Genomic DNA, 25,632 nt, shown 5'->3' on the forward strand with positions numbered 1-25,632 from the left:
CAGAGAGCAGGTTGTTTAATGAGAAAGTGGATGAGAGGTGACATTCATTGGCTACCTTTCACACACCGCCCCCCCCTTCATTCTCCACAGCATTCAGACTCCCACTTAGACAAGCCGAGCAGGGACCGGGTAGTCACAGTAACCACCGGCAATAATAATGTCTACTTTTTCTAAATACATAAACAGACACAACCACGATCCGATCACTCACACTTAGCATCAAGGAATAAAAAACACCGGCGCACAGAGCTGTTTTCATCCATTTCAGGCAGCTAAATAGAACCGCCGTGTGTCACTAGTGGCGCGCCTCTATCAAACAGTGTGTCACAACAGAAACGACTGTTTCTCATACATATTCCTATCTGGGGTTTTGTTTACATTAGCACAGCGGAGTCGAAGTGGGGAGAAGGAAAAGAGTGCCTATTTGCACAAAATATTTCACTCCTGAATGAGCACAGAGAGGTTTAGATTAGGTTTACGGGCCTGATTCCAGAGATAACCCTCCCCGGCAGATCTGGCACACATGCAAGCATGCACGTGCACACACAAACACATACAGAGTGAGGTTGGCAGACTGGAATAATACTGGGGGGATCTAGATGTTTGCACTTTGAACCTTTTCTAATCCCAAGTATTAGGCCATGGCTAAAGCCTGATTATGGCAGAATGAAATGGATCTAAATAGATGTCCAAGCCCCATCAGCCCTCCATTTCTTTGTCCTAGAAATAGAAATGGAAATCAGTAATCGACCTCCAACCTCTCGCCCGCCGTCTCTCCCACGTAGCCTCCTGCACATGCAGGTATGGCCACGGCGAAGACAATTCAATGAGACTTTTCATATCACCTCAGATGAATTACGCGCTCGGCCCGGCAAACGGTTTCTTCTCGTGTTTCTTTTCAAATAATAAAACCTGGCAGACAATATAAACTAGTCATATCTTTTTGACGTTAGCGCTGCACATTTTTCATGCTATTTTCGCAAATCCAATATTGAATTTAGGCTCGAATGAATGTGGTTTGGAGTAATGTGTGTAGACACAGATGATTTTCTCATCTACATGTTCAACAACGGTGCTTTTTCTTCCCGTTTAGGTTTCGCCGAGCGTCGCCGAGTGGCGGCTCTAATATCGGGCGCGTGCTGCCTGCTCCCAGGAGTCGGCTCGCTGCACGTACGGTAAGCAGGTAGCAGCATCAGTGTGTCAAGGTTTACGGTGGTTAGCGGCCCAGTGCACACAACTGTTGCTCAGCTCACTGCTTCAGTATACAGCCAGAGGGGGAGCTCCTCTCCTGCTCCCTGATTAGACTTCTCTCACACACACACACACACACACACACATACACGCACACGCGTGAGATGCAAAAGCATGCACGGCTGCACACACACAAACGCAACCGCAGTTGAAATGGTTGCGAAAAAAAATATACAGACATGTAAGCACTTGGGCCCCACAGAAGCGAACACACACTGAAGCACACACTAACACGCACACACACAAATGCATATTCACACACACACACACACACACATATTGGCTGCCTGTGTAGCCAGAAGATCAGGCAGGACTTAAGAGCTCCTCCGGCACCAAAATTACAGGGTACCTCTAAATCCTTCCAGCAGAGAGCACTATGGGATAGCGCGGGGTGGGGGGAGGAGGAGGAGGGCTGTGGAGGGGGTGAGGGAGGGAGGTGAAGTGGAGAGAGGTGTGTGTGTGTGGGGGGGGTGAGGTGTTTAGAGAGGGGATGGAAAGAGGAGTGCGGGGTGAGGAGGGGCAGCAGAGGAAGCAGGAGATTCCTTTTTTTTTTTTTTTTGAAGACGAGAGAGCGTACGAGCCGGGGAGGGGTGAGACTTGATCTGTCTGAAGTGTGCTTGCGTGCGAGTGTGTGTGTGTGCGTGTGGCGGTGGATGGGGGGTGTCTGTGCGTGCGTGCATATGTCGTGAGGGAATATGGAAGGAGGTGATGAAGTGAGGAGTTGAGAGGAGGAGGAGGAGGAGAGCTCAGTTTGGAAAGAAGAAGAAGAAGAAGAAGAAGTGGGAGGTGATCTCTCTCTGTGAAGCAGAGGAAGCATATGCAAGTGTTGGATTGTGTGCATGTGTGTGTGTGTATGTGTGTGCCAGCCTTACTCGCACTCACCATTTCTCTTACACTCTCCCCCGAGTCTCTCGTTGTGTGTGTTTTGGCCTCTGTGCAACTGTGTGCACTCAAGTATGTATGTGTGCGTGTCTACAGAGCATTAATGTGAATTTGTATTTCTGCATGTATGTATACAAATGTTTGGGAATATGTGAATTCTCCTTGGTGATTTTTTGTTTTATTGCGTGTGTGTGTGTGGTCCTTGTACATCAGTCAAGACCGTCCCAGATTACCGAGCCAAAGGTCGGGCATTACGGACCTCTATTGCCAGCACCACTGGGCCAGTGCTTCAAGACTACTTATGACAGCTTTTAACCTCTGCAGAGGACCTGTCAGCAGCTCCCAAAGTGTCTGTGGTGTGTGTGTCTGTACAAGAACTCACAGCCCGCAGACACAGAGAGCTTCTGCATCATTTAGCCGCGGGTGTCTGCGTGACACCTCTCCGGTGAATCCGGCCGGGCAGAGCTTTTACACCGCCGCGCTCCCCTACTCTCCATTACCCCAACTCTGCGTGTTGCAAAAGTGCTGTGCGCCTGTATATGTAACTTGGTTAATAATGCTTCTACTTGTGTATTTTGGTTCAGTGTTCTGTCACTTTAAAATACTTGTGGTTGCCTTTAAAGCTTCAGTGGGCAGACTATTTTTGGCATCATTGGGCAAAAATTCCATAATAACCTTTCAGCACATTGTAATTTAAGTGTTCTGAGAGAAAACTAGACTTCTGCACCTCCTCATGGCTCTGTTTTACAGGCTTTAAAAAGACTTTGGCCAATCACAGGTCATTTCAGAGAGAGCATTTCTATTGAGCGTTCCTATTGGCTGTATTCCAGCTGGTGGGCAGTGCTTGGTATTTCCTCAACTGATCTCAACATGGCTGCCGGGTCACAAACTTTCTTTTGTTACAGCTAAACAGTACACTACAAGATGTTTCTGAAAACATTTTAGGAGAGAAATAGGCATTACAGTAACAGAATATTGAATAATATTTGATCAGCGCTGCCTAGTTTGACCGTTTGATCAGAGTTCGCGGGTGATTGACAGCTGCTCAGAGACGGCAAGGCTCCACCTTGGCTCTGATTGGTTGTTTTCCTCCTGTCTGTGAAATCTTGCAGATGCCATTAGGAGCACCGGAGGACACAGAGGCACATAATTTATTTTTTTAGATCTCATGCACTACTGTCAGGATATAGTGAGCATTTTATAAAAAATAACTTTTTTAAATCGTATTTGCTCCAATTCTACACACTGCTGCTTTAATTTGACCGTGTAAGCGGTAAGTCACGGTTATAACGCCGTTATAATGCAGATCGTTTGAAAAGAGTGTTAATTCTTGGTTCATAGTTTTGTTATATAAATATATACTGTATGTACCTAGAGGAGTTGAGACATGGACAAAGACTTTCATGTGATTGTAGCTTGTAATTTAATATTGCGATATTATGTTTTGTGATACAGTATCGATTCTCAAAAACACTATATTGATTTTTAATTAATAGTTTACATGCAATAATTTACTCAGTCAATGCTTTATTTTCATGTCCTCTCCATGTACAGTATGTGCCCTCTCAAAGTAGTGCTATGATGTTGGATGTTACAGTTACTGTGATAAATGCAAATCCCACTGTTTTGATTGCATAAAAAAGTTAACTTATTTAAACTCAGATTGTGAGACAGTGGTAGTGTGTTCTTTATACTATGACAGTTTTCCTAAAATTAAATTAAAGAATTGCAATATATCGCCTTGCTTACTGTATCGCAATATATCGCGATATATTGAATCGTAACCCCTTTATCATGTTACGTATCGTATCGCCAGATACTTGCCAATACACAGCCCTATGGTGTCTTTATAACACAATGCAAGAACACAGCTGTTACATATACGCGGCACAAAACTTCCCCATGTAATGTATCCATGCATGCAAAGACAGAAGATGACGTTGTCCCGTGTGAACGAGCACACATAACGCACACATAACACACACATGACACACACGCCCACGCACAAACACACAAAGGTACGCACGCAGTGCAGGCCGTCTGTCGGATCAGTAGGAGATAAAGGACGCAGAATAACAGGAGGACCTTGGGGAGCAGAGCAAGTCATCTGTCTCAAACACGAACAGACTGAGCACACTCCAACATGACAGATGCAGACAGACTCATCTTAGAGTACATCGCATCCTGGAACTCTCCCCTGCACTTCTGCCCCCTCCTCTCTTTTCCCTTTGCACACACACAAACTGAAGGAGGTCTGCTCAGAATGTGCACACACGAGCCACATAATCTGACAGGTGCGCACCGGGGGGGACTTCAGATCATGGAATTTTGAATGCGGTCGATTGGCACAATAAAACAGTGCAACCTGAGGGAAGGGGGACTTACAGCTTCTAATACTATAAGCTGTTGCATATAGTATTAAAGTTATGAGAAGCAGCGACAGCAGCCCGAGCATCCAATATTAATTTCATAACCACGCTGACTGCAAAAATTCGAGCCTGTACTCCACTGCTCCTAATGTGGAACATTTTTAGATATTAGCTATTTCAACTTCACCAGCTATTTCAAGCTATAATGCATTCTGTTGTGTGGAGAAGTTGCCAGTGGCCCACACAACCCTCCCTAATGACAGAGTAGCTAATTGGCTGTAATGGCTCTTTTCACCGATATCATCGAGCTGCAGCCGCAGAAAACCTCAGCAGTTTTAAACAAATCATGTGCCGAGTAAAAACTGGGGGGGAAAAACAGCCTGGAGAAACAGCCTGCAGTGGCTCCTTTTCGCTTCAGATGACGAGCAGTATGTATGAAAAGAACAAACTCGGCCATGAAAGGAAAATAACATTTCAGACGACTGTTATTTTTCTTTGTTTGACCGTTACTCCCGATCAATTAGACGATTATTTAAAAAAAAAAAATCTGGCACAGCCCTAGTGGGCACATACACATTAACACCCTTGAATACACAATAACTAACAGGTGAGCAAACACGCCCTTAGAGCTGCACACAAACACACTCTTGCCTCTGAACTAGCGTCTCAGACAGTGCATCATTTCACTAATAGCAGCTGAAAAATGTTGCGTGTTCAGAGGAATAAGCAGAGGGGAAACTGGGTCAGAGAGAAAAAAACTGGCATTGCACCTTCCTATTGGTCAGAGCTAAAGGTTAGAAGAGATGCGACACATACTGAGGCGCACGCTCACGCACACATGCACGCTCAAAAGCTAAAGGTTAATATTGTTCATGTGGGAGTTGCTGAGTTACTGTTTATCTCATGCTTAACCTATGTGTGTGTGTGTGCATAAGGCTTGTTTGTGCGCTCGTGTGTATAGCTAGCAATGATTACACAGAGTTTATTCCTAGTTAAAGACAGAGGGAAGCTCCACATTAGTGTTTCATTAATCCCATCATGGGCCCAGTGTTTCCCTGACCACACATATTAGTGGGCTCTCTTCTCAACCCACTAACTGCACATCAACAGTCAATCCATGACTTCTTCTTCCTGTATTCCTGCCCTTAATTTAATCTATCAGACAGCAGCAACACTATAGCGTCTGATCCGCCATCATTTGCCATATTATTGGAGCTTCTGTTAAGCCGACTGATCACTTCCTGCTGCTATTTCAAATTAAAAGCTGCACACCTCAGCCGTGTCCTCTGGTCATGCCCGGGGTTAAGAACATTCCAGGAAGTTATACTCAAAGAAATGGAGCATATTATTCAATTTTCACTCTCCATTAACCACCATTTATACTGGGGAGAGTGTGTGTGTGGGGGGGTGGGTGGGTGGATACCAAGACAAATGGTGGACAAAAGAGACAAGTATCTGTTGACGATGTTAAGACTAACAGCCCTGAAATTAACAACTAAGAAGTGGCTGCACATGATATGTCCATACATTTTAAAACAGTGAGACATAGTGAGTACATTCAATGTTTGAGATGGATAACATATAAAATAAGAGGCGAAGAAATGATTGAACCATCTTTATCTAAGTCAGATAACATCTAATGGGTCTTACATACTTGTTAAGGCATTTTACAGTAACCAAATTATTTTTTTAAAGAGGACCTATTATGCTTTTTGTTTTTTTCACTTTCCTTTAGTGTGTTATATCATTTTTTGTGCATGTAAAAGGTTCGCAAAGTTACAAAGCCCAAAGTCCAAAGGGAGTTACTCTCCCAAACAGAAACACTGCTCCTGAACTGCCTGAAACGCCTCTCTTGAAGCCCTGCCTTTTCTTCTGTAACATGGTGATGTCACCAAGTAACACATTTGCATAATAATGCTACAAGAATGAATCCTTAAACCTGGAAATGAGTTAGCATTTTAGCACTTCCGGTTCCCTCGTCTGGAAGTCAAAGGGTTTTTTGAATGGGTCTTTGGTTAGATGCCTGATATAAGGTCTGTGGTTAACACAAGCTCAAGAGATTTTAACGTTTTGTTCTACAATATAAAATACGTCAATACTCCACTCGTGAATTTTGAAGCCTTTACGTATCTTAAAAAAGGCGGTAGCTAATAAGTGGCTAAATGAGACTACTGAACGTCATCTCGCCGACTCGTCCGCCTTTACAGTCTCATTGTGTATACTCGCGCTCATGCGACCGCGGTGTAGTTCGTTTATAGCCTAACGTTAGCTGCAGCACAGCCGGTATGAGGAAAAATAAAGAGTTTTCTGAACATTAAAGCATGTAAACATGTTCTAGTATAAACCCAAAATGCAAGTATGAATCTGAAAATAAACATAATGGGTCCTCTTTAAATGTCTGCATTATGCTTGATGATAAGTATAACATCAGTGATATCTGATTATACCATTACTGTGTCCATTAAAATGCCCTTGTATTAACCCTATAGCCTATTATAAATCACAGCAGGTATTTTCTGAAAACATCCAGATTAGTGGGTGGTATTGGTATCGTCAGTTTACACGTGTGTAATCAGCTGACAGATGCACACACAAGGTCTTAGTGAGCTTGTTCCCTCAGCAGGAGGCTCATTGAAGTTTTCGTCTTGCTTCATTTCCACTGATTATCACACGAGGTGAACCGAGGTTCACTCGCTAAATCCCAACAGATGATAAAACTGATCCTCTCCGGCTTTTCTCTGGCCTTTGTGGTCGTCTACAAAGGTGATACGGGACTCCGGAGAGGAGTCGCCCTGCCTCCATCTAAAGGGTCCACGAGCCACAAATCAGCCTGCGCTTGCCTGATAAAAGAAGAAGCGCTGGAATGGATCGGAATGTGGCGGGTGATAGTAGAGGCATGTCAAAGGCCATGAGACTCCGAAAATCTAGACTGACTAAAGAGCTAATCTGTGAGCAAACTTCCCCCCCTGAGGGAAACCAGAGCCGAAGCCCTGGAACGAGTTAACGAACACCAACGGGCGAAACATCCTCAGAGAACAAGCCGCTCGTGCCGGTGCATGTTAATAAAATGCGCTCGCGTTTAGATGTCTAAGCGTGTGGGTAAGGCTCATCTGTGTGTGTGTGGCGCTCCTACACTGTGTCCATTCATCCTTTGTGCAGAGAGAGAGAGGAGCTTCAATTCACTGACCTTTTCAATCTGGCCTCCAGAAGAGAGTTATGACAACTGAGCCAGCCTTGTGTTCCTCGGCACAATAACACTCATCAAAGATGGGACACAAACAAACAAACAAATAATAACTCTTATACCGCAGCAGGTCCGGGCGCTTCCAATCGCAAATAGGCAATGCAAAACAAACCCAATGAGGTATTCTAAGTAAGAAGAAATGGCACATGTGTGAGGAGAGACAAGAGCGCTGTATGGCGCAGGTGAGACAACTGGCCTCGGGGAAATGAAGCCGCCTGGGTGATGAGCAGGTCAGAGAAACACTAAAAGATTTCGGGCTGCAACTAATGACTTTCCGCCATGTGGTTTATTTTTTTCCGATTTATGGATTCATCGTTTAATCCATAAAATGCTGCAGTGAGAAATGGCCATCATGATTAGAAGGTGATGCTTCCAGATGTGTTGCTTTTAGGGCTGTCAATCGATTCAAATATCTAATGGTGATTCATCACATGATTGTCCATAGTTAATTGCAATTAATTTTTTATCTGTTCAAAATGTACCTTAAAGGGAGATTTGTCAAGTATTTAATACTCTTAACATGGGAGTGGGCAAATATGCTTGCTTTATGTAAATGTATGTATATATTTATTATTTGAAATCAATTAACAACACAAAACAATGACATATATTGTCCAGAAACCCTCACAGGTACTGCATTTAGCATAAAAAATATGCTCAAATCATAACATGGCAAACTGCAGCCCAACAGGCAACAACAGCTGTCAGTGTGTCAGTCTTCTGACTTGACTATGACTTGCCCCAAACTGCATGTGATTATCATAAAGTGGGCATGTCTGTAAAGGGGAGACTTGTGGGTACCCATAGAACCCATTTTCATTCACATATCTTGAGGTCAGAGGTCAAGGGACCCCTTTGAAAATGGCCATGCCAGTTTTTCCTCGCCAAAATGTGGAGCGTTATTTAACCTTCTTTGTGACAAGCTAGTATGACATGGCTGGTACCAATGGTTTTCTAGTTTCATATGATGCCAGTATCTTCACGTGTGTGCGTTAAAAGAAATTAGTATTGGCGTTAAAACAAATTTGTGTGGTCATACAAACTCAAACATTGACAGCCCTGGTTGTTTTGTCCGTCCAACAGTCCAAAACCAAAAGATATTCAATTTACAATGATATAAAACAGAGAAAAGCAGCCAATCTTTATATTCGAGAGGCTGGAATGAGTTAATGTTTGGGATTTTTGACTGAAACGAATCGTTTCACCACAAGAGAGATTGCAAAGAGGCAGTAAAGACGGTGAGCTGGACGGAGAGAGAGAGAGAGAGAGATGTCAGAGACAGAGAGTGTACTTGTTATTTAGGAGAGTCGATGTCAGCCCATCTGTTGTCCGCAAAAACAAAATCTGCAAGCGGCAGAACAAAGACAGAGAGAGAGAGGACAGTGCACGTGTGTGTGGGCGTGCATGTGTCCCTGTGACCGTGCACGTGTGTTTGCGTGAGTGTATGTGTGAGGATAAAAACCCTGGGGGAATCTCCTGTACCTGCTAACATGGAGGCGACTGATCAGAGCTGACTGCAGCCAACATGGGACCTGACATGGAGCGGCTCTAATGCGCAAGGACACGCACATATGCGCACAAGGATGCACAAGGTGGCAGACAGACGGACAGACAGACATATATAATAGATAGAGGGTCTTATGTAGCCGATGTGTAAAGAGCCAGAGCTCCGAGCGGCGAGGCTCCAAACCACAGCGAGGAGGCTGCTCCAGCTCTGAGGCCGGGCTGCAACACAAGACGCAGGAACACACTTTTCCTCCCCTTTCCCCCCGTTATTCGCCAAAACCCCAATCAGAGAGCACAGCCGACCGCAGAGAAAATGCTGCTGATTACATCCTAATACACACAAAGCCAGCAGCTGACGCACATATACAAACACGCGCACACTCACACACACTGATTACATCCTCTCTGGTGCTCCTCTCTCCTCATCCCCTAGTATCGGTTACACGGTAAAGCCACGCTGATCGAGGATCAGTGTTTTTTGGAAGGAGTTCGGGAGCTTAACCTCTAGTCCGAGAGCGGGGAAGAAAAACTCTGGACCCCCCGGTTCCCCCCCTCCCAACCCCAACCCCAACCCCAAGCACAAATAAACAGCTACAACACAAAAATGTCTGGCAGACTCGAAACAATTTCCTGAAGGATCTGTCACTGTGCAGGAGAGATGGGGATGGGGATGAGGAAGAGGAGGGGGGGTGAGATCTAAGGAGGAGAGAAAATAGGTGGAATGGCAAGGCGGAGGGAGAGACAGATTAAGTGGCACAAGCAAAAAAGAGAGAGAGAGGAACGGAAAGAGAGAGAGAGAGAGAAATTGAACCTGTGGGTTTGGAACGGGGAGGTAAAATTGTTCCATCGGCGTCTACGAAATCATCAACTCAGCCTGAACGCAAACACGCAGTTATTTGAAGCTGTCTTTTCTGCATCTCATCCATCCATCCATCCATCATGGTATACGCGTGCACAAACTCACACGTTTCACACCCATGGGACCGCCGCCTGAAAATATCTTGTGCGCCAAGCTAAACTCTCTTGAATGTTGCATTAACAAACAGCAGCTTCCATTACGCAAGCAGAGAGACGTGTGAGAGCTCACTGTGTTTGCTATTTGCAAGCTAGTGCGAGCTCATGAGTATATATTTATATATATATACAGTATATTTGAATTTGCTTATGTGGCTTTGTGCTTATTTATGCCTGTGTGTTTGTGCGCACACACGCCTCTTGTGTGTCTGCCTGCTCCCGTTACTGTGTTTGTGCGCCTGTGGTCGCGCTGGAATGGAACATGGACGTCTTGCCACCGAGCTGAATTCACAGAAACGGGCTTGGTCCTGGCCTGCAGAGCAGTATTTAGACTGTGTATTTATGCGTCGGACAACCGCAGCAGTCTCTATCACCGCCAGTGTGATTCATGTTTGTTTGCTTTGCTCGGCGCTGATTCGATTCCATCAAGAAGCTCTTTTTTTTTTCTCTCTCTCTCTCTTTCGCCACGAAAACGCTTTCCACAGAAATGTTCGCGCCGTCCCCCCGGTCAGAGTTTCATCAGCCGCCCGGCCCCTCATCGTAGCTGACCAAGCATGCAGTGGTTTCCATAGCGAGGATGCGACATTAAAACTAACAACCTCTATAATTATACATCCATATTTCTCCGATGAGTTTGTGTAAACAAGCCCGGGCTCCAGCTCGGAGGAGGCGGCCCTCTTGGCAGGCCCGGGCCGAGGGTGCCACTGAATGGCTGTCGGAAAACAAAGCCATTTCAGAGTGTGCCTTGGAAAAGAGAAACCACTGTTCTGGTGGATGGCGGAGAGGGAGATCGAGCTCCATCTGACAGACAAGAGAGAGCTGTGATTTGAGCTTAGCTATTGGCCGGAGAAGAAAGACTCTGACAATATGTGTTGTTGGCAAAGCAGAGGGCAAACAACCTCAGACATCTCAGATGGAAAGGGAAATATGCAATCCCAGAGTGTTTTAGATTACGGGCTGTCATTGTTTTATCCCATATGTTTTTTTTTAAACGCAGATACACCATTGTCCGACACAATTTGCCTTATGGACAATGACGCTCATGTTCTTGCGTCCTACATTCACTTTTCCTAAATCACCACGGACTCCGAACATGTATCTTTTCCAGCAGTCTTAAGATGTCTCCTCTCCTTTTCGCCTGAAGCTATTTTAGTGCTGCAAAACCACAGAGATGATTTCGGCATGGCGGACGGAATTAAAGAAAACAAGGAAGCTACTTTCAGCGACTGAAAAAAAAAAAAAAACGCTCACAGGGAAAAGAGTCGGCAAATGAGTTTGTGTTAGTTGAGAGGGTGAAAACACAAAAAAAAAAATCAACAGTGTTGTTGTTTCGCAGAGTTGACTCTGCGGTCTCTTGTGGTCTGCGTGTTGAGAGGAGATCTAAGCTATCAGTTAGCAAAAATGACTTGAACACAGACTTCCCACGGCACCTACAACACACAACTTCCAAACGTGAGAGTGAAATAATGGAGGGAGAGCAGGATGGAGCGAGGAACGACATAGTGGGAGAGAGAGAGAGGGCACGCAGGATAAAATATTCTAATAAGATAAGCATGGAGCACCGCCGAGGAGGGATGAGTGTCTGCATTTGAAGATGCACGGAGCGGACTAATTGAGATGAATACATGAATATATCAGCTTCATCTAGCAGCGGCGGGTTCAGGCGTAACCAATGGTTACCATTCACTTGTACAGCCACGTGAGCGGCCCTCTCTCTAAAAGAAAGTCCTCGTGTGTCGTCCCCCCCCCTCCAACCCACCCTCCACCTCCCAAACCCCCCCCCTCTCCCTAAACAAACTCCTCTGTAATAAACGAAAGGCAATAACCAGCGACAATAACGCTGTGCCTGCTAACCCTCGCTGAATGAAATATCCAAAGGAGAAGTAGCAGAGGCAGCCGGGATAGATTTGCAAAGCAAGCAGAAAGTCATATATTACACTGGCACTCTAATAAACACTGGGCTATATTCACTCACACTGAAGGGTGGGTTGGGGGGGGGGGTTAAATCTCCTTATCCCAGGCCGTGCTGCTTCACTGGCGCTAACCTGACCTGTAAGCAGGGTTTACTTTGAAAATGAAATCCGTTGAGGCTTACCGATTAGCTGCTTTAAAACTTGGTAATCGGTAACATCAATGATAGTTCAAGTCAAGTCAATCCACCGCCGATTCTCCAATTCCTTAAAGCATTTCGCTATTATGATTATTTACTAATTGAAAAAACACGACACTTGCTGGAACAAAATGATTGCCAACGTGGCATTTAAACAATTTAACGGTATGAATAAGGTGACACATTTTACCCTCTAGAATCAAGGGGTATATAAATGATAAAACGGGTCCTTTACAACCACTTTTTGAGCTTTTATGTTATTTTATCCCAGGCAGGGTCTGAAATTAGCCCCCGCCACCCACCAAATGCGGGTAAATTGTTGGCAGTGGCGGATAAAATCGTCAGGACATCCGCCACTCTGGCAGACAGGGAAAACGCTGGGGATGGGAATAGAGAACCGGTTCCTAGTTGTCCGATTCCTTGGCATGTCATGCCTCCGTGACTACCGATTCCTCTTCGATGCTTTCCAACAGTTACGCATGCACAATGACGCATATGCACGCTCGATCATGTTTCAGTTTGTTTGGGACTGGAGCCATGGCGGAGAGAAAAAAAAAACGCTCATAAGTATGGTGCTACTAAACCTGGGGGGACGCACCCTATTTTTTCCCCTGATAATGCTATACTGTGAACAACATATCTGTGTTGAAATCAACAGGAGGAGAGTTAGTGACGTTACCGGTTAGCAGCACAGTCCTGCTTGGCTAAATAACGGTGCTACTTACTTTAACGGAGGTTCCATTATGTATATTATATTAGGTTTACATTATGAGGCATTCAAGCTCTGCTCAGTAAAAATGATTATTGGGCGAAGGTAAATTACAACGTTATCATGATGTGTTCAGATGTAATCTCGTAAAATGTAATTTTTGGAGAGAAATTTCCAGTAATAATAATAATAATAATAATAATAATAATAATAAATCCAGTTGTTTGAAGGAGATTTTTTCACAGCAATATAAAATAGATATTAGAGAGGGAATTATGACCTGTTTAACTTCCAAACATTAGCTCTAATCAGATTATAATACATCATTATAACTACTGACGCCAAGATTTTTTTTAATCCAAGCAAATATTTACATAATCATAATCATTTGAATTGTATTTTTTTTATGCAAATAACCACTATAGATAACAATAGCAAAACAAAGTACAGTACTGTGTAGGCTACAGTACCCTCCCTTCCCCAGAAGCTATGGTGTAATTCGAACACTGGGTTTAAACATGCATACAATGTTTTTTATGTAAAATATGCATATACATAAACATTGAATGACATCAGATCTAAAATGTTATTACTTAGATTTCAAAAGTGGCAGACAAAAATACTTGCCTGCCACAGTGGCAGGTAGTGAAAAAAGTTCATTTCAGACCCTGATCCCAGGATATATATTTAAAATAGGACTGATAGAAATGTTTGCCAACAACATTAATCGTTATTTCAGGTCATGGAAGCAATTTTTCTGTTAAATATGCAGTAAAACAATACATCCTTTTGTTCCGAGTTCACAATCGATGCAAAAGAAAAAATCCTGCCTTGTGCCTCTTGTCTCCTGTAATTAAAATATTTCAGTGGGATTTTACAGAGGGAGGTTACCAGATGTTAACAGTTATCGCTTCCCGACAAAAAAAAATCATTTAATTGCGCGTTAGGAATGTGCGAGCTATTTGCATCTCTATAATCTGACAATCAAAATGCCTTTGTCTTTTTCAAACGCGCCGCTCACAAATGCAACTGCCTTTTTTTTCTGAGTGGCTGTGATTTGATTATGGTAATTTTATGTTAACTCTAAAAGATGACATTTAACACTTTTTTTTCTAATCAGATTACTGTTATTGCGCTGCAACAAATCAAGCTATAAGCCTGTCAGCGTTTGTATTTATTTGACTATGTGCATGTCTCTGAGCTCACATGCATTATGACTGCCAGTACCTGCGTGGGAGTGCGCATGTGCACATATGTTGGGAGTGTTAAATGTAGGGCAGGAGAGGATCTTGTGCTCTGGGGATTTCAACCTTGACCTTTAACTCTCCCAAGGGCAAATACATGAAGCCGACTTGTACTGTGAAGCGAAAGAACCCAGAGTGCCCAATGGAGAAGGATTCCTTAGGGGAGGCTATTTGGATGCATAATGTGTAGGTTGTTGAGCGAGAAATATAACAGCGATACAGAAGAGAGCCCACGCAAAAAAGCCTGAATGTTAGTGATATGCAACATGCCTCCTAACCTTAATCCTGTCAGGTGTGAGCACCGCGGACAGATCATCCCACAGCGTCAAATGCACTTTGACAGCTATATTCTTAAGTATTGTTTTTCCAAGCCCGGGTCAGCACCCACATTTTTAAAAAGTCAGAAAAATAAATAGCCATTACCAATTTATCCTCAAATAATAAAGTGCTTATCAGTCGCTCCATGTTTCTGGAGGAAGTTGGATTTACTTGCAAAGTCAAAGAAAAGCAGGATGAAAACAACTTTTGCTGCGAGCGGGCATTATGCATTTCGCCGAGGCAATCTTCTAAAGGTGAGATAGCACTGCGGCAGTATTCTGGTGGGGAAGTCGGTGTGTGTCAGAAGTCTGCAATGGTACACTGAGATGGAGAGTGACAGCTGTCAGGAGGGATCAGGCTTACCCTGCCCGCTGCACTGGAAATCAAGGGGAGAAGAGGAGCGCATGACGACAGGCTGCCTCTGTTTACTGCCTCGTGGCCTCACCCTTATATAGAACAGAAACAGCGACTCACCGGCCCTGCTAACCACTGAAAACATATCACAGAGCAGTCATGGTACATTATTCCAATGAGGAGCGAATGGGAAAGAAAATAGAGGCACTTTTTTTGGGGCTTCAATAGGGGACGTATAAAGACTGTCTGTATATATATATATATGTGTGTGTGAGGGTACGTATGCTTGTCTTCTCTCTTTCCTGCTCTGTTGCTCATTTTCTCCATTATGTTTCCTTAAAAGCCTCCTGTCTAAAATCACTTCTATCCTGACTCTAACCCCTAAACACAGCACGGCCATTTTACTCACAAACAGCTCATTCCATATCCTGTGTTTAGACAACGCGGTGAAATACAACCAGTTTGTGCGCTCATACACCAGGGGGGCGGGAAGGTGTGTGTGTGTGTGTGTGTGTGTGTGTGTACTTAAGAGGGTGGGGGGGTGTGCTGATGGACAGCACAGACTGTTGCTGGTCTGGGGTTTAGATCAGTGCAGGGTTATCATCGCTGACCGCCTGCTGTGTTTCCGCGACCCCTTGTCCGTGAGGTTTGACCTTTAACCCCCCGACGACTCCTGTCAGAGCTGTGCTGGGATAGACGGGACCGAGCGGACGGGATCCCCCGCGGTGACACACAAAAAAAATACACACACACACACACACACACGCACACACACCAGTTGTTGCTTACTTTACCTCATGGAAGGAGCATAAGGAGAAGGAGTAGGAGTGGGGGGGGTGGGAGTGATCAAGGAAAAGACAAACGGAGCCGCGGAGTCAGAGCGGAGGAGCCCGGGGGTGGACGTGAAAAAGCCTGTTGGAAGATTCAGTGGAATGTCCACTCCCTATGCATCTTCTTCTCGTCTCAAACGGGTCTCTGCCACGTTTGACCGTTAATCAGGCCAGATAAGCCGGGTCTTTACGGGCCGAGCAGATTTACGCCGCTCTGTTGGCCGGCTGGAGCGCCTTCCCAGCAGAGACGGTGGGATAACACATCTTCTAGGTAGGGGGATAAGCTGGCCTAAAGGGGCCTCAACACACACACACACACACACCAACACGGGACTCTACTGTAGAGGAAAAGCAGGAAAACTGTGTTCACTGCAGGTCTTCGCCATCCCTCTGAAGAAAACACACACACATACGGCGACCACGCATGGCCGGTTGTCTAAATGATAGATGAAGTGTGTCGTGGTGTATGCACAGGCTGCAGTGGAATAAATAAAGCAAGCTCTTTCTGTCGCAAAGGACAACAACATTAACATAATACCAAGACAAATACTACAGTCGATTACTGCTGACGCGAGAACGTTACAGTATATGAGCCTAATGATGATCCACCACCATCAGGCTGGATCCGGCACGGCCAGCTTCCCTCGTGAAGGATTTAAAACTGGCTCCAGTTATGAGTTCACAGTCTGAAACACGGTATTCTTAACACTTGCATAATACGCACATCAGCAAGACTGGTGATACACAAGAGAGTGTTGTACAAAAGCAAATTCAACCTCAAGTAAAGTTAATGTTTTGTCTTTGATGTCGGCTCGTACTGTAGTCAAGATGGGAGCCCACGCACATGTCACTAATAGAGTTAGTTAAAATATTTATGATGTAATCAGGAGACAATATGTGGAGCAGCGGCCCCGCTAACAGCCAGCTAGGAAAACTTTGAGCAGACGCCAGAAATGCCCAAGGTGTATTCTAAAAAGACATGTGGGTGTAATAAAGCTCAAAGAAATATTTCTTAAAAGTCCACATGATATGTTGCCACAGGAGCGGCCCCCAAAAAATTGTCGCTTGATAACATCACAAGCTTCATGCTTCCCCACGTTCTGGCTTTGAGGGAGAGTTCGCAAATACCAATTGGACTGCTGCAGGTCAAAGGAAAAACATATGCGAGGTTTATTTTAGCGTGGACTTTTTTCCTTGAGATGGATGATGATATAAAGGAGCCATTCTTTTGAAAATAAAACATAAAGTAGCTTGTTTTTACTTTCTTAACATGGGAGAAATTAAACTTTATATCTTCTTAAGCATTCACAAACTTTGAAAGATATAAAGTTAAATCATCCAACAAAGCATTAAATCCATCTTCAGGAGGAAAAGCAATGTGAGGAGATGAATATTTTAGTTTTATGGATATTTAAAAAATACTGAAAGGTTAATTATGTCTTGTTATGTTATGTTGTAATAACCTTCCCAGGACAGACAAAACAGACTCTTTAGCTAACTCTGGGACATTTACATTGAGGTAGTAATAATGTTGATTAATGTGCTCTGTCCCTGGTAAATAAATAAATAAACTCTAAAACTCATAGTATATGTAACAGTACTATATATTATGCTTCATAAGAGTAGATGAGCAGTGGATCAGTTTATTTCTCATGGCCTGCAGAGCGTCTGTTGACTTCTAACTGTGCAGTTCTTTGAGGCAGCTTGTTGCATGTTAGTTTAGACATTGAATCTCTAATATCACCATCATCTCTGATCATTTCAGTGATTCGGAGAGGAATCAATTACAGATGTGGCAGAACCCCCCCCAAACTGACAATATCCTCAGACCAGATGTTATCATTTTAGAAAAAAACTGTTCAAGTCATTCCAGGAAATGTAGGAAATGACTAACTGGAGCAGTAATTAGAAAAGGCCTAAGCAACCTCTAGAATAACACTGTCTTCTGCATTATGAACTGAGCTACCGTATGTTAGCTTCTGCAGCTACTGAGCTAACAAGAGAGAGAGAGAGAGAGAGAGAGAGAGCTGTTACGAAAGTAACACAAGACGAAAGTAATTTTTCAAGCCCTTACATGTCTGATATGCCTAACTACGTCAGCACATACAGCACACAACACATACTAGAACTGCAAAATATCTCGTGGATACATAATAATGTTGCGTTGTTTTACCTGGAGTTGTTGATGACAACGAAAATTAGCTAATCTGTAACAACATATAAACAATACAATGACTTTTATGTTTTTTTAAAAAGTGTTACTTTTCGTACCTACTCAAACGGGGGTATTAATGCATTCTTTTGGGACTATTTCCAGTTGCGGATTCATAAACGTTTGGTGCTCTAGTGAGTTTACAGCGCCAGGACAGTGTACTGTATACGTGGGATTGACTCAGAATAAGCTACAGAGCCCAGGGTCCATGGTAATAAAGGAACATGTCACCCTGTCCTACAGTGTGGCTCATTGATGTGTTTTTAATAGTTTTTGGACAACAATGGAGCTCTATGGCACAGAGGTAGCAGCCATCTATATTAGGCTTTTTGCTTCTCGGGCAATGTGTGTTAGTAAGATAAATACATTGTTGTTTTTGGCCTTTTCATGGGATTTGCTGACAATTAGAAAATATAGAATATCATCAGTCTTATCCTTTACAGCAAAACATATCAGAGGATTTCACTAGGTAGCAAAACGGTGGTATGTAATTAATGGCAGCTCTTGTGAACATCAACTGGGGTTGTGATGACCACATTTTTATATATTATGTTTGCATTATTTCACAATAGGGTGATTATAGAATTTATTTAACAACAGGATTCTTAAAAAGGTGTTTCCTTTGTTAGTACTCTCTTGAGTCGTTGAACTTGCTCTTGTCGAATTTACATTGTCGCTTTGGCTGTTTTATTTGCTCTGTATTGCGACATACAGCAACAGAATAACAATGGAGTTTGTTGAAGGAAGCAGAGGAGTCTACGGACCCCTCAGGGTATGAGAGAGCTTTTGTCTTTACTTAGGATGTCGAAACAAGTCATAGTATAGTATGTTAAAAAGTCAGTATAGTATGTTAAAAAGTCATAGTATAGTATGTTAAAAAGTCATAGTATAGTATGTTTAAAAAAGTAATTAAAGTTAGAGTATATTATCTTAAAAAGTCATAATATAGTATGTCAATAAAAGTCACCAAAGTCATAGTATAGTATGTTAAAAAGTCATAGTATAATATGTTGAAAAAAGTTTAAAAGAAAAATCATAGTGTAGCATATTAGACTTTAAAACATTTTCAGATGTGTTTTAAAAAGTGACTAAAACTAAAAGTAACATATCTTATTCTCTTTAAAGGAGCTGTTTGATACTCCCACATATGAGCGGGCCCTGCAGGAATTTGACCAATTGCACATCTCAGTTAAGACCTTCTATCCTTCCAAGCCCACATTAATATAACATGCAAAATAAATTATGATAAACTCTGTCTTGTCATGCTTAAAGATGAATTATCTCCCTGCTTTTTTAGATTGCACTGGTGAGGGAACTCCTGAGGCTTCTGCAGAAAAAACAGATCTCATCTCAGGTGACTGCTGAAGATATGCTCAACCTCATTTTCGAGGAGAGCAAAAGTACACTGAAAGAACGGTGAGTTACTCTGATGGTGTAGAGAGTAACAGTAAAACTAAAGCTTCTGCTTTGTTTCTGTTTGAAGCCTTAGGGAGTTTGAGCTGAAGGAGTTTGATGAGGATGTCAAGTCTCTGCTGACGTTGGTAAGACAGGAATCCCAAGAGGACTTATATGAGTTTACAGTAAGTTGTTACATTACGCTGATTTTATCCTTTAAATATGTCAAAACTGCACTTCATATGTAATTCCTTGTTTCAGCTGTGGGCAGTAAATGTCAGCCACAAAATGCGGGACATTGAGTTTGAGGCCCGCTCGCTCCTCGACTCCCCAGGGGCCTTACCTCCAAGTTTTCAGTGAGGTAATTTTTCAAATGGTATTTGACACATATTTACTAACAGTTATACTACAGTGGTTTTAATATATCTGTGATATTCTGAAGGGTTTTAAACATTAATTTTAATGACTGTAACCTACAGACATCCCAAAGTCCTCAGCACGGCAAAAGCATACGTTTAGATCCTCAGCCAGAAAATGAAGAAGCTGAAGAAGCAGAAGGAGGCTCCCAGCTCCAGACTCGGTCCTCATTAGGTGGTGTTGGAGGTTGTTCCCAGAGTCCTGCGGGGCTTCTGGGTGCCTCCTCCTCGCTCCCTCTTAAATATGCCCTCCCAGAAACTCAGCCAAATGTCTGATTCATCCAGACAGTGGTAACAAAGGCCGCTTTGGACCGAGTCTCAGAGGCTCTCACCGCCACTGTGGAATGCAAGGCCACCATCTCCTGCTCCACCAGGGATGACGTGGTGCTGTCTGTCCTGACAAAGATCAGGACCGGTCGGTCCAGAACCGCCCAGAGAACCGGACTCTGCTGCGGTTCCACCCTCTACGACACCCCCTGCTGAACCTCCATCTATCAATGATGTTGAGGCCACCTCAACCCCAACTGATTGACCAACAACCAACCAGAGAATCAGACTCTGCAGCTTCTCTGACACCCCCTGCAGAACCTCCATCCAATACTGATGTTTAGGCCAGGGAGGATGGAAACCTGAAGCCCATCAGAGAACCGGACTCTGCTGTGACTCAGGCTCCAATGACTCCTCCTACTGAACCTGTTACAGCAGGGCAGGACGTCTTGACCGCCAGTCTGCCTGAAACGGAGCAGACGACCACGAGTCCAGAGACAAACTCTGCTGAAGTGTCACCTCCGCCCGCTCCCTGGACATCTACACCTACTGAACCTCCTCTCATGGCTGATGTCCAGGACAGGGAGGACACAAACAAAAAGACAATCCTGGAGGAGGACCCAGAGCACACCATAGAACCAGCCTCTCCTGTGGTTACATCGGCTCCTAGGACCCCTCCAAAACCAGTGGTAATTGTTGAGGTATCAGAAGAAGTCGAGGGGGCGCAGGGCTTCTTCAGCTGGCTCTTTCAACCACTGTGTTGCTGCTTTAAGTGATTGTCTTTTTTTAAATGTACTAGTAATAAATATCGCACTGCATTTAAAAATTAAATAGTTGTGGTGATGTGTCAAATTGTTTAAATGCTCTACCGTTTAAAGTATGTACATGGTTTTATGGTTTTGTTGCTATTATTTCTCTTCTTTAACACTCTCTACTTAGTGCAAATCCACAAATACTGGTAAAGGATATAATTTAACTGCAAAACTATGATTCAATCGTTACCCATAATATTACCCTCAATAAGTTAGCAATAATGAATTAACCAGAAACAGGCTGTGGCTAAAGAGTATGAAAAGGGAAGTGTTCCCAATGTTAACATGTGTTTTTAGTAAAGAGGGCGTATTCACAGACTTTACTTCAGTAAATATAGTAATAGCACAAAGCGGGGAGCTTCACAGCGACCCACTGCTCCTAAAATGCTTAGAGTGGGTAAAATGCAGAGGTCAAATTTCATGTATGTAATGTGTATGACGATTAAAAAATAAAAAAAATAATCATTACAAGTAAAGCTACATTCAAAATGCTGCCTAAGTAACAGTACAGAAGTATTATCAGCATAAAGTACTTATAGTTTCATAAGTAAAAGTAGGCCTACTCATTAAGCACAATGGCGTCTTTCAAAATTGTGTTTTAGGTAAAGTCTCATTTTACAGGTCCGTAATTTCCTTGTTATTTACTAGGCATTTTCCAGGAAATAACTATATAATTTGGTACTATTTATAGGGAAAATTGGAATTCCCCTAAAAGAAAATCTACTTTTAAATCCAAATAACTATTGCTCATTATTATTTTATCACTGGAAACTTTAGTCTCCGTATATGTTGAACTGTTTGCGTTCACATTTTTGCATGTCCAGCTGACCTGCTGTGCCCTGACTACCAGACACTCTGGGTTATACTAGCAACTAATTGGAATTAATTAAATGGAGGTGTATCAACTGGATAATGTATCTGTGTTCCAAATAAAGAGTAGCTAATTATGTAGTTCTATTCAGGAAACTTCTAAGTAATTACTTAGTATTACCTACTAAGTAATTATTAGGAAATTATTCTGAAATGAAGATCCTGTAAAACAAAGTGTCAGGTAATCTTATAATAATGTAGAATTTTCCATTTGCAGAAGTGCAAACAGAAAGACAAAGTTCCTCAAAATTGTATTTAAGTAAAGTAGCACTTGAGTAAATGTCAGTCAAGGTTGTAGGTTTGTATCCTGAACTCTGCCTCCCTAGACGCCAACTACCACTGTGCCGTAAGAGAGGCAGTTGTTGCTATGGAGCTGCTGCAGCGACCATTAAAATACAGTCTTACCAGGAAACTCCCAGGTGTGACTGTGTGTAACTGAGTGTGAAGCAGATTATTACTCTCCGCGTCGCTGCTTAAATGAAGGTTAAAAAGCTAAACATCAACAATAAATCATCTTTTGAGACAAACTCACAGGTGATGTAGTAGTTGACGTTCTTCTTGAACTCCAGGCCCATGTAGTTGGGGCTGAACTCCTGGAATTTGATGGTGAACTTGATGTCCTTCTCGGGCTTGTTACAGTTGACGAGGACATTGGGATCGAGGACTGTGCTGCAGCTCTCCGCCTGCTCCCTCTTCACCAGGTACAGCTTGTAGAACTCATAGTCTCTGGTTTGGTCCCCTTTGGGACAGATGATGTCCAGCTTGTCCCCGATGTCTGGGTAGATCACAAGGCCCTTTCCGGCCACAAACCTGAGGGACGAGACAAAAAAAAGGAAGACGAATTGTTACTAACACATAATAAAGGAAGTCTGGAAAAAGCCGCCACATAATTCAACAACAGTTTATACAATCTTAATACTTTGAGCTATAGGAGTTATGGGTTTAGATTTGTCTGGCATGGGCTTTTAGGCAGAGCGGAGTTAATTCACCCCCACAAAAACACTACATGTAGCAGCTTGACATTGTTCAGCGTTAGCCGACAGAGCGTTTCACACAAATCCTCTGAAAGTTTCTGCTTGGATCCGAATCAAAGCATACCAAAAAGTTTGCAAAGAGGGAAACAAGATGGCCAGACACAAAATGGCCGCCGCAGACGTGGCTACAGATAGGATTACATCCAAAGAATGCCACGGATTCTTTTCTCATATTTTTGGACTTCACTTTAAGACCCCGTGCTTCGACACAATATCTACGCTGCTGCTACTTCAGAGGTCCGAGTTCCTGGAGAAAAACAACAAGCCGGGGTCAGCCGGAAGGTCGAGGCGTCCTAGTTCATCTTCCCTCCGCCATGATCATCTTCTGGAGGATTAAGATAATCCATCGGGGCCTTACTGTACCTCTCCGCCTCGCTCTCTGCTGCCAACTCAATCAGATCAGCTCTTGTTCTCTTTTATTCACTAAAGGTGGGGAACAGGAGGAGGCCCAGTGTGTGTGTGTGTGTAAGTGTGTGTGAAGAGAGGGGGCGACGGGGTACTTGCAGTGTGTTTGGGCAGTGGTGTGTGTGTTTATGCACGTCCACATGGGTGTGTGTGTGTGTGTGTGCGAGTCGGTCAGCAAAACGGGCTGAGGTTGCGGTCTGATGGGGAGGTGGGGGGGGCAGACGGGCTGAATCATTGTTCTGGACTTGTTTGAGGCTTAAAATGTCAACATGGTTCAGCTCTGCTGTCCCAGTTAGCCAAGCATTAACCCAGACAGCCGGACTGACCACGGGTGTGTTTATGTATGTGTGTGTGTGTGTGTGTGTGTGTGTGTGTGTGTGTGTGTGTGTGTATTGTGGTCGCAGACAGCGAGCACAGCAGCGGGGCTATCTGCTAGATCTGCCCATGCCAGCGGATTTAAGCAGGATTTAGCAGCGCGCAATGCATTTGTTGTTCTTCCTGATCCCTCACGTTTTAACAAGACATCAGGGGCCGGGCCTCTCTCTCTCTGTGTCTCTCTCTCTCTCTCCCTCTCTCCCTTCTTCTTCTCTCTCAGAGTGTAATCTCACCTTATCTGCAGCCCCTCATTTCATCATCACACACATCATTTCACCACTAAATAACTGACTCTTCAGACAGGGCCCAGGGACGGAAGGGAGGACTGCGATGCCTCCTGATAGAGGAGTGTGTAAGTGTAGGGAGGCTTAAGATCACCATCCTCTCCTCCTCCGATGATAAACAGTGGCAAACAGCCAGCTATTGTAAGAAACGATCATTTAAAAATAGGGCTGTCAATCGATTAAAATATGTATATATTGTGATTAATCGCAAATGAATCACCCATTTTTTATCTGTTCAATATGTTCCTTAAAGGGAGATTTGTCAAGTATTTAATACTCTTATCAACATGGGAGTGGACAAATAGGCTGCTTTATTCAAATGTGAGTATATACTTATTATTGGAAATCAGTTACCAACACAAAACAATGACAGATATTGTCCAGAAACCCTCACAGGTACTGCATTTAGCATAAAAGATATGCTCAAATCATAACATGGCAAACTGCAGCCCAACAGGCAACAACAGCTGTCAGTGTGTCAGTGTGTTGACTTGACTATGACTTGCCCCAAACTGCATGTGATTATTATAAAGTGGGCATGTCTGTAAAGGGGAGACTCGTGGGTACCCATAGAACCTATTTACATTCACATATCTTGAGGTCAGAGGTCAAGGGAACACTTTGAAAATGGACATGCCAGTTTTTCCAAGTTTGGAGCATTATTTAGCCTCCTTCATGACAAGCTAATGGATTCCTTTATGTCTAGTTTCATATGATGCCAGTACCTCCACTCTAGTTTTACAACCTCCGAAATCGCAAGTTGCGTTAATGCGTTTAAGAAATTAGTGGCGTTAAAACAAATTTGCCAAAATGTATCGAAAGTTTTGAGCGTTATTTAGCCTCTTTCTCGACAAGCTAGTATGACATGGTTGGTACCAATGGATTCCTTAGGTTTTTCTAGTTTCATATGATACCAGTATCTTCACTCTAGCTTTAAAACTGATCCCGCTACAACCTAAAAATCGCAAATTGCGTTAATGCGTTAAAGAAATTGGTGGCGTTAAAACTAATTTGCATTAACGCGTTAACTTTGACAGCCCTATTTAGAAAGTCCAATTTTCTGAAGAAATACCCCCCATGAAAATGAACATGATTGGATTAAGGCCTTTTCAACATTCATGGCCATTCTTCCAGGACAAGGGCTTTACCTAATAAACGACTTCATTCACAAAAGAGATAAACGCAACATGAAATTTGCAAACTCCTGTCCATCAACCCCCACTACTTTTTTTGACTGCGTATGATGTCATGAAAGCATGCGCGGGTATAGGACCGGGGCTTAGGAGCGGGTGAGACGTTATTTCCACGCCATTGTCTGAAGCTCACGGGGGCTAGGGGAGGGGCTGCACTAATTCAAGGGCCGATAAGAGAGAGAGAACGCGGGCGATGCTTTGTCCTACCTCTCCTAACAATTTGCTGGTTTTCAGCAGCAACACTCTGCATGTGCTCACGTGTGTGTGTGTGTGTGTGTGTGTGTGTGTGTGTGTGTGTGTGTGTGTGTGTGTGTGTGTGTGTGTGTGTGTCAGCGTACATATGTTTTCATGCATGTGTGTGTGCGCGCCATGCCTGGGTACACGTACGTGTGTCTACGAAGACACGGACACAATCAGCCTCTAATTGGATCTACAAGATGCATCAGTGAGGCATAAACAAGTTTCCATGGCAACATTAGGCTTTGTTGCTGCTGACCACCCCCCTCCTCCTTTCCCCCCCAATCTCAGCCCCCTCTAT

At 43.5% G+C, this 25,632-nt stretch overlaps 1 protein-coding gene across 1 annotated transcript in view; it reads right to left on the reverse strand.

Moving 5' to 3' along the window:
- The window catches only part of efnb1 (ephrin-B1), a 66,528-nt gene that overhangs the window by 15,298 nt on the left and 25,598 nt on the right, over positions 1 to 25,632 (reverse strand). The window contains exon 2 of the mRNA XM_074648039.1: positions 22,336 to 22,613. Within this exon, the coding sequence (XP_074504140.1) occupies positions 22,336 to 22,613 (278 nt within the window). The remainder of the gene's footprint in view (positions 1 to 22,335; positions 22,614 to 25,632) is intronic.

Source organism: Sebastes fasciatus, chromosome 10 (assembly GCF_043250625.1).
Source record: "Sebastes fasciatus isolate fSebFas1 chromosome 10, fSebFas1.pri, whole genome shotgun sequence".
Lineage (NCBI taxonomy): Eukaryota > Metazoa > Chordata > Actinopteri > Perciformes > Sebastidae > Sebastes > Sebastes fasciatus.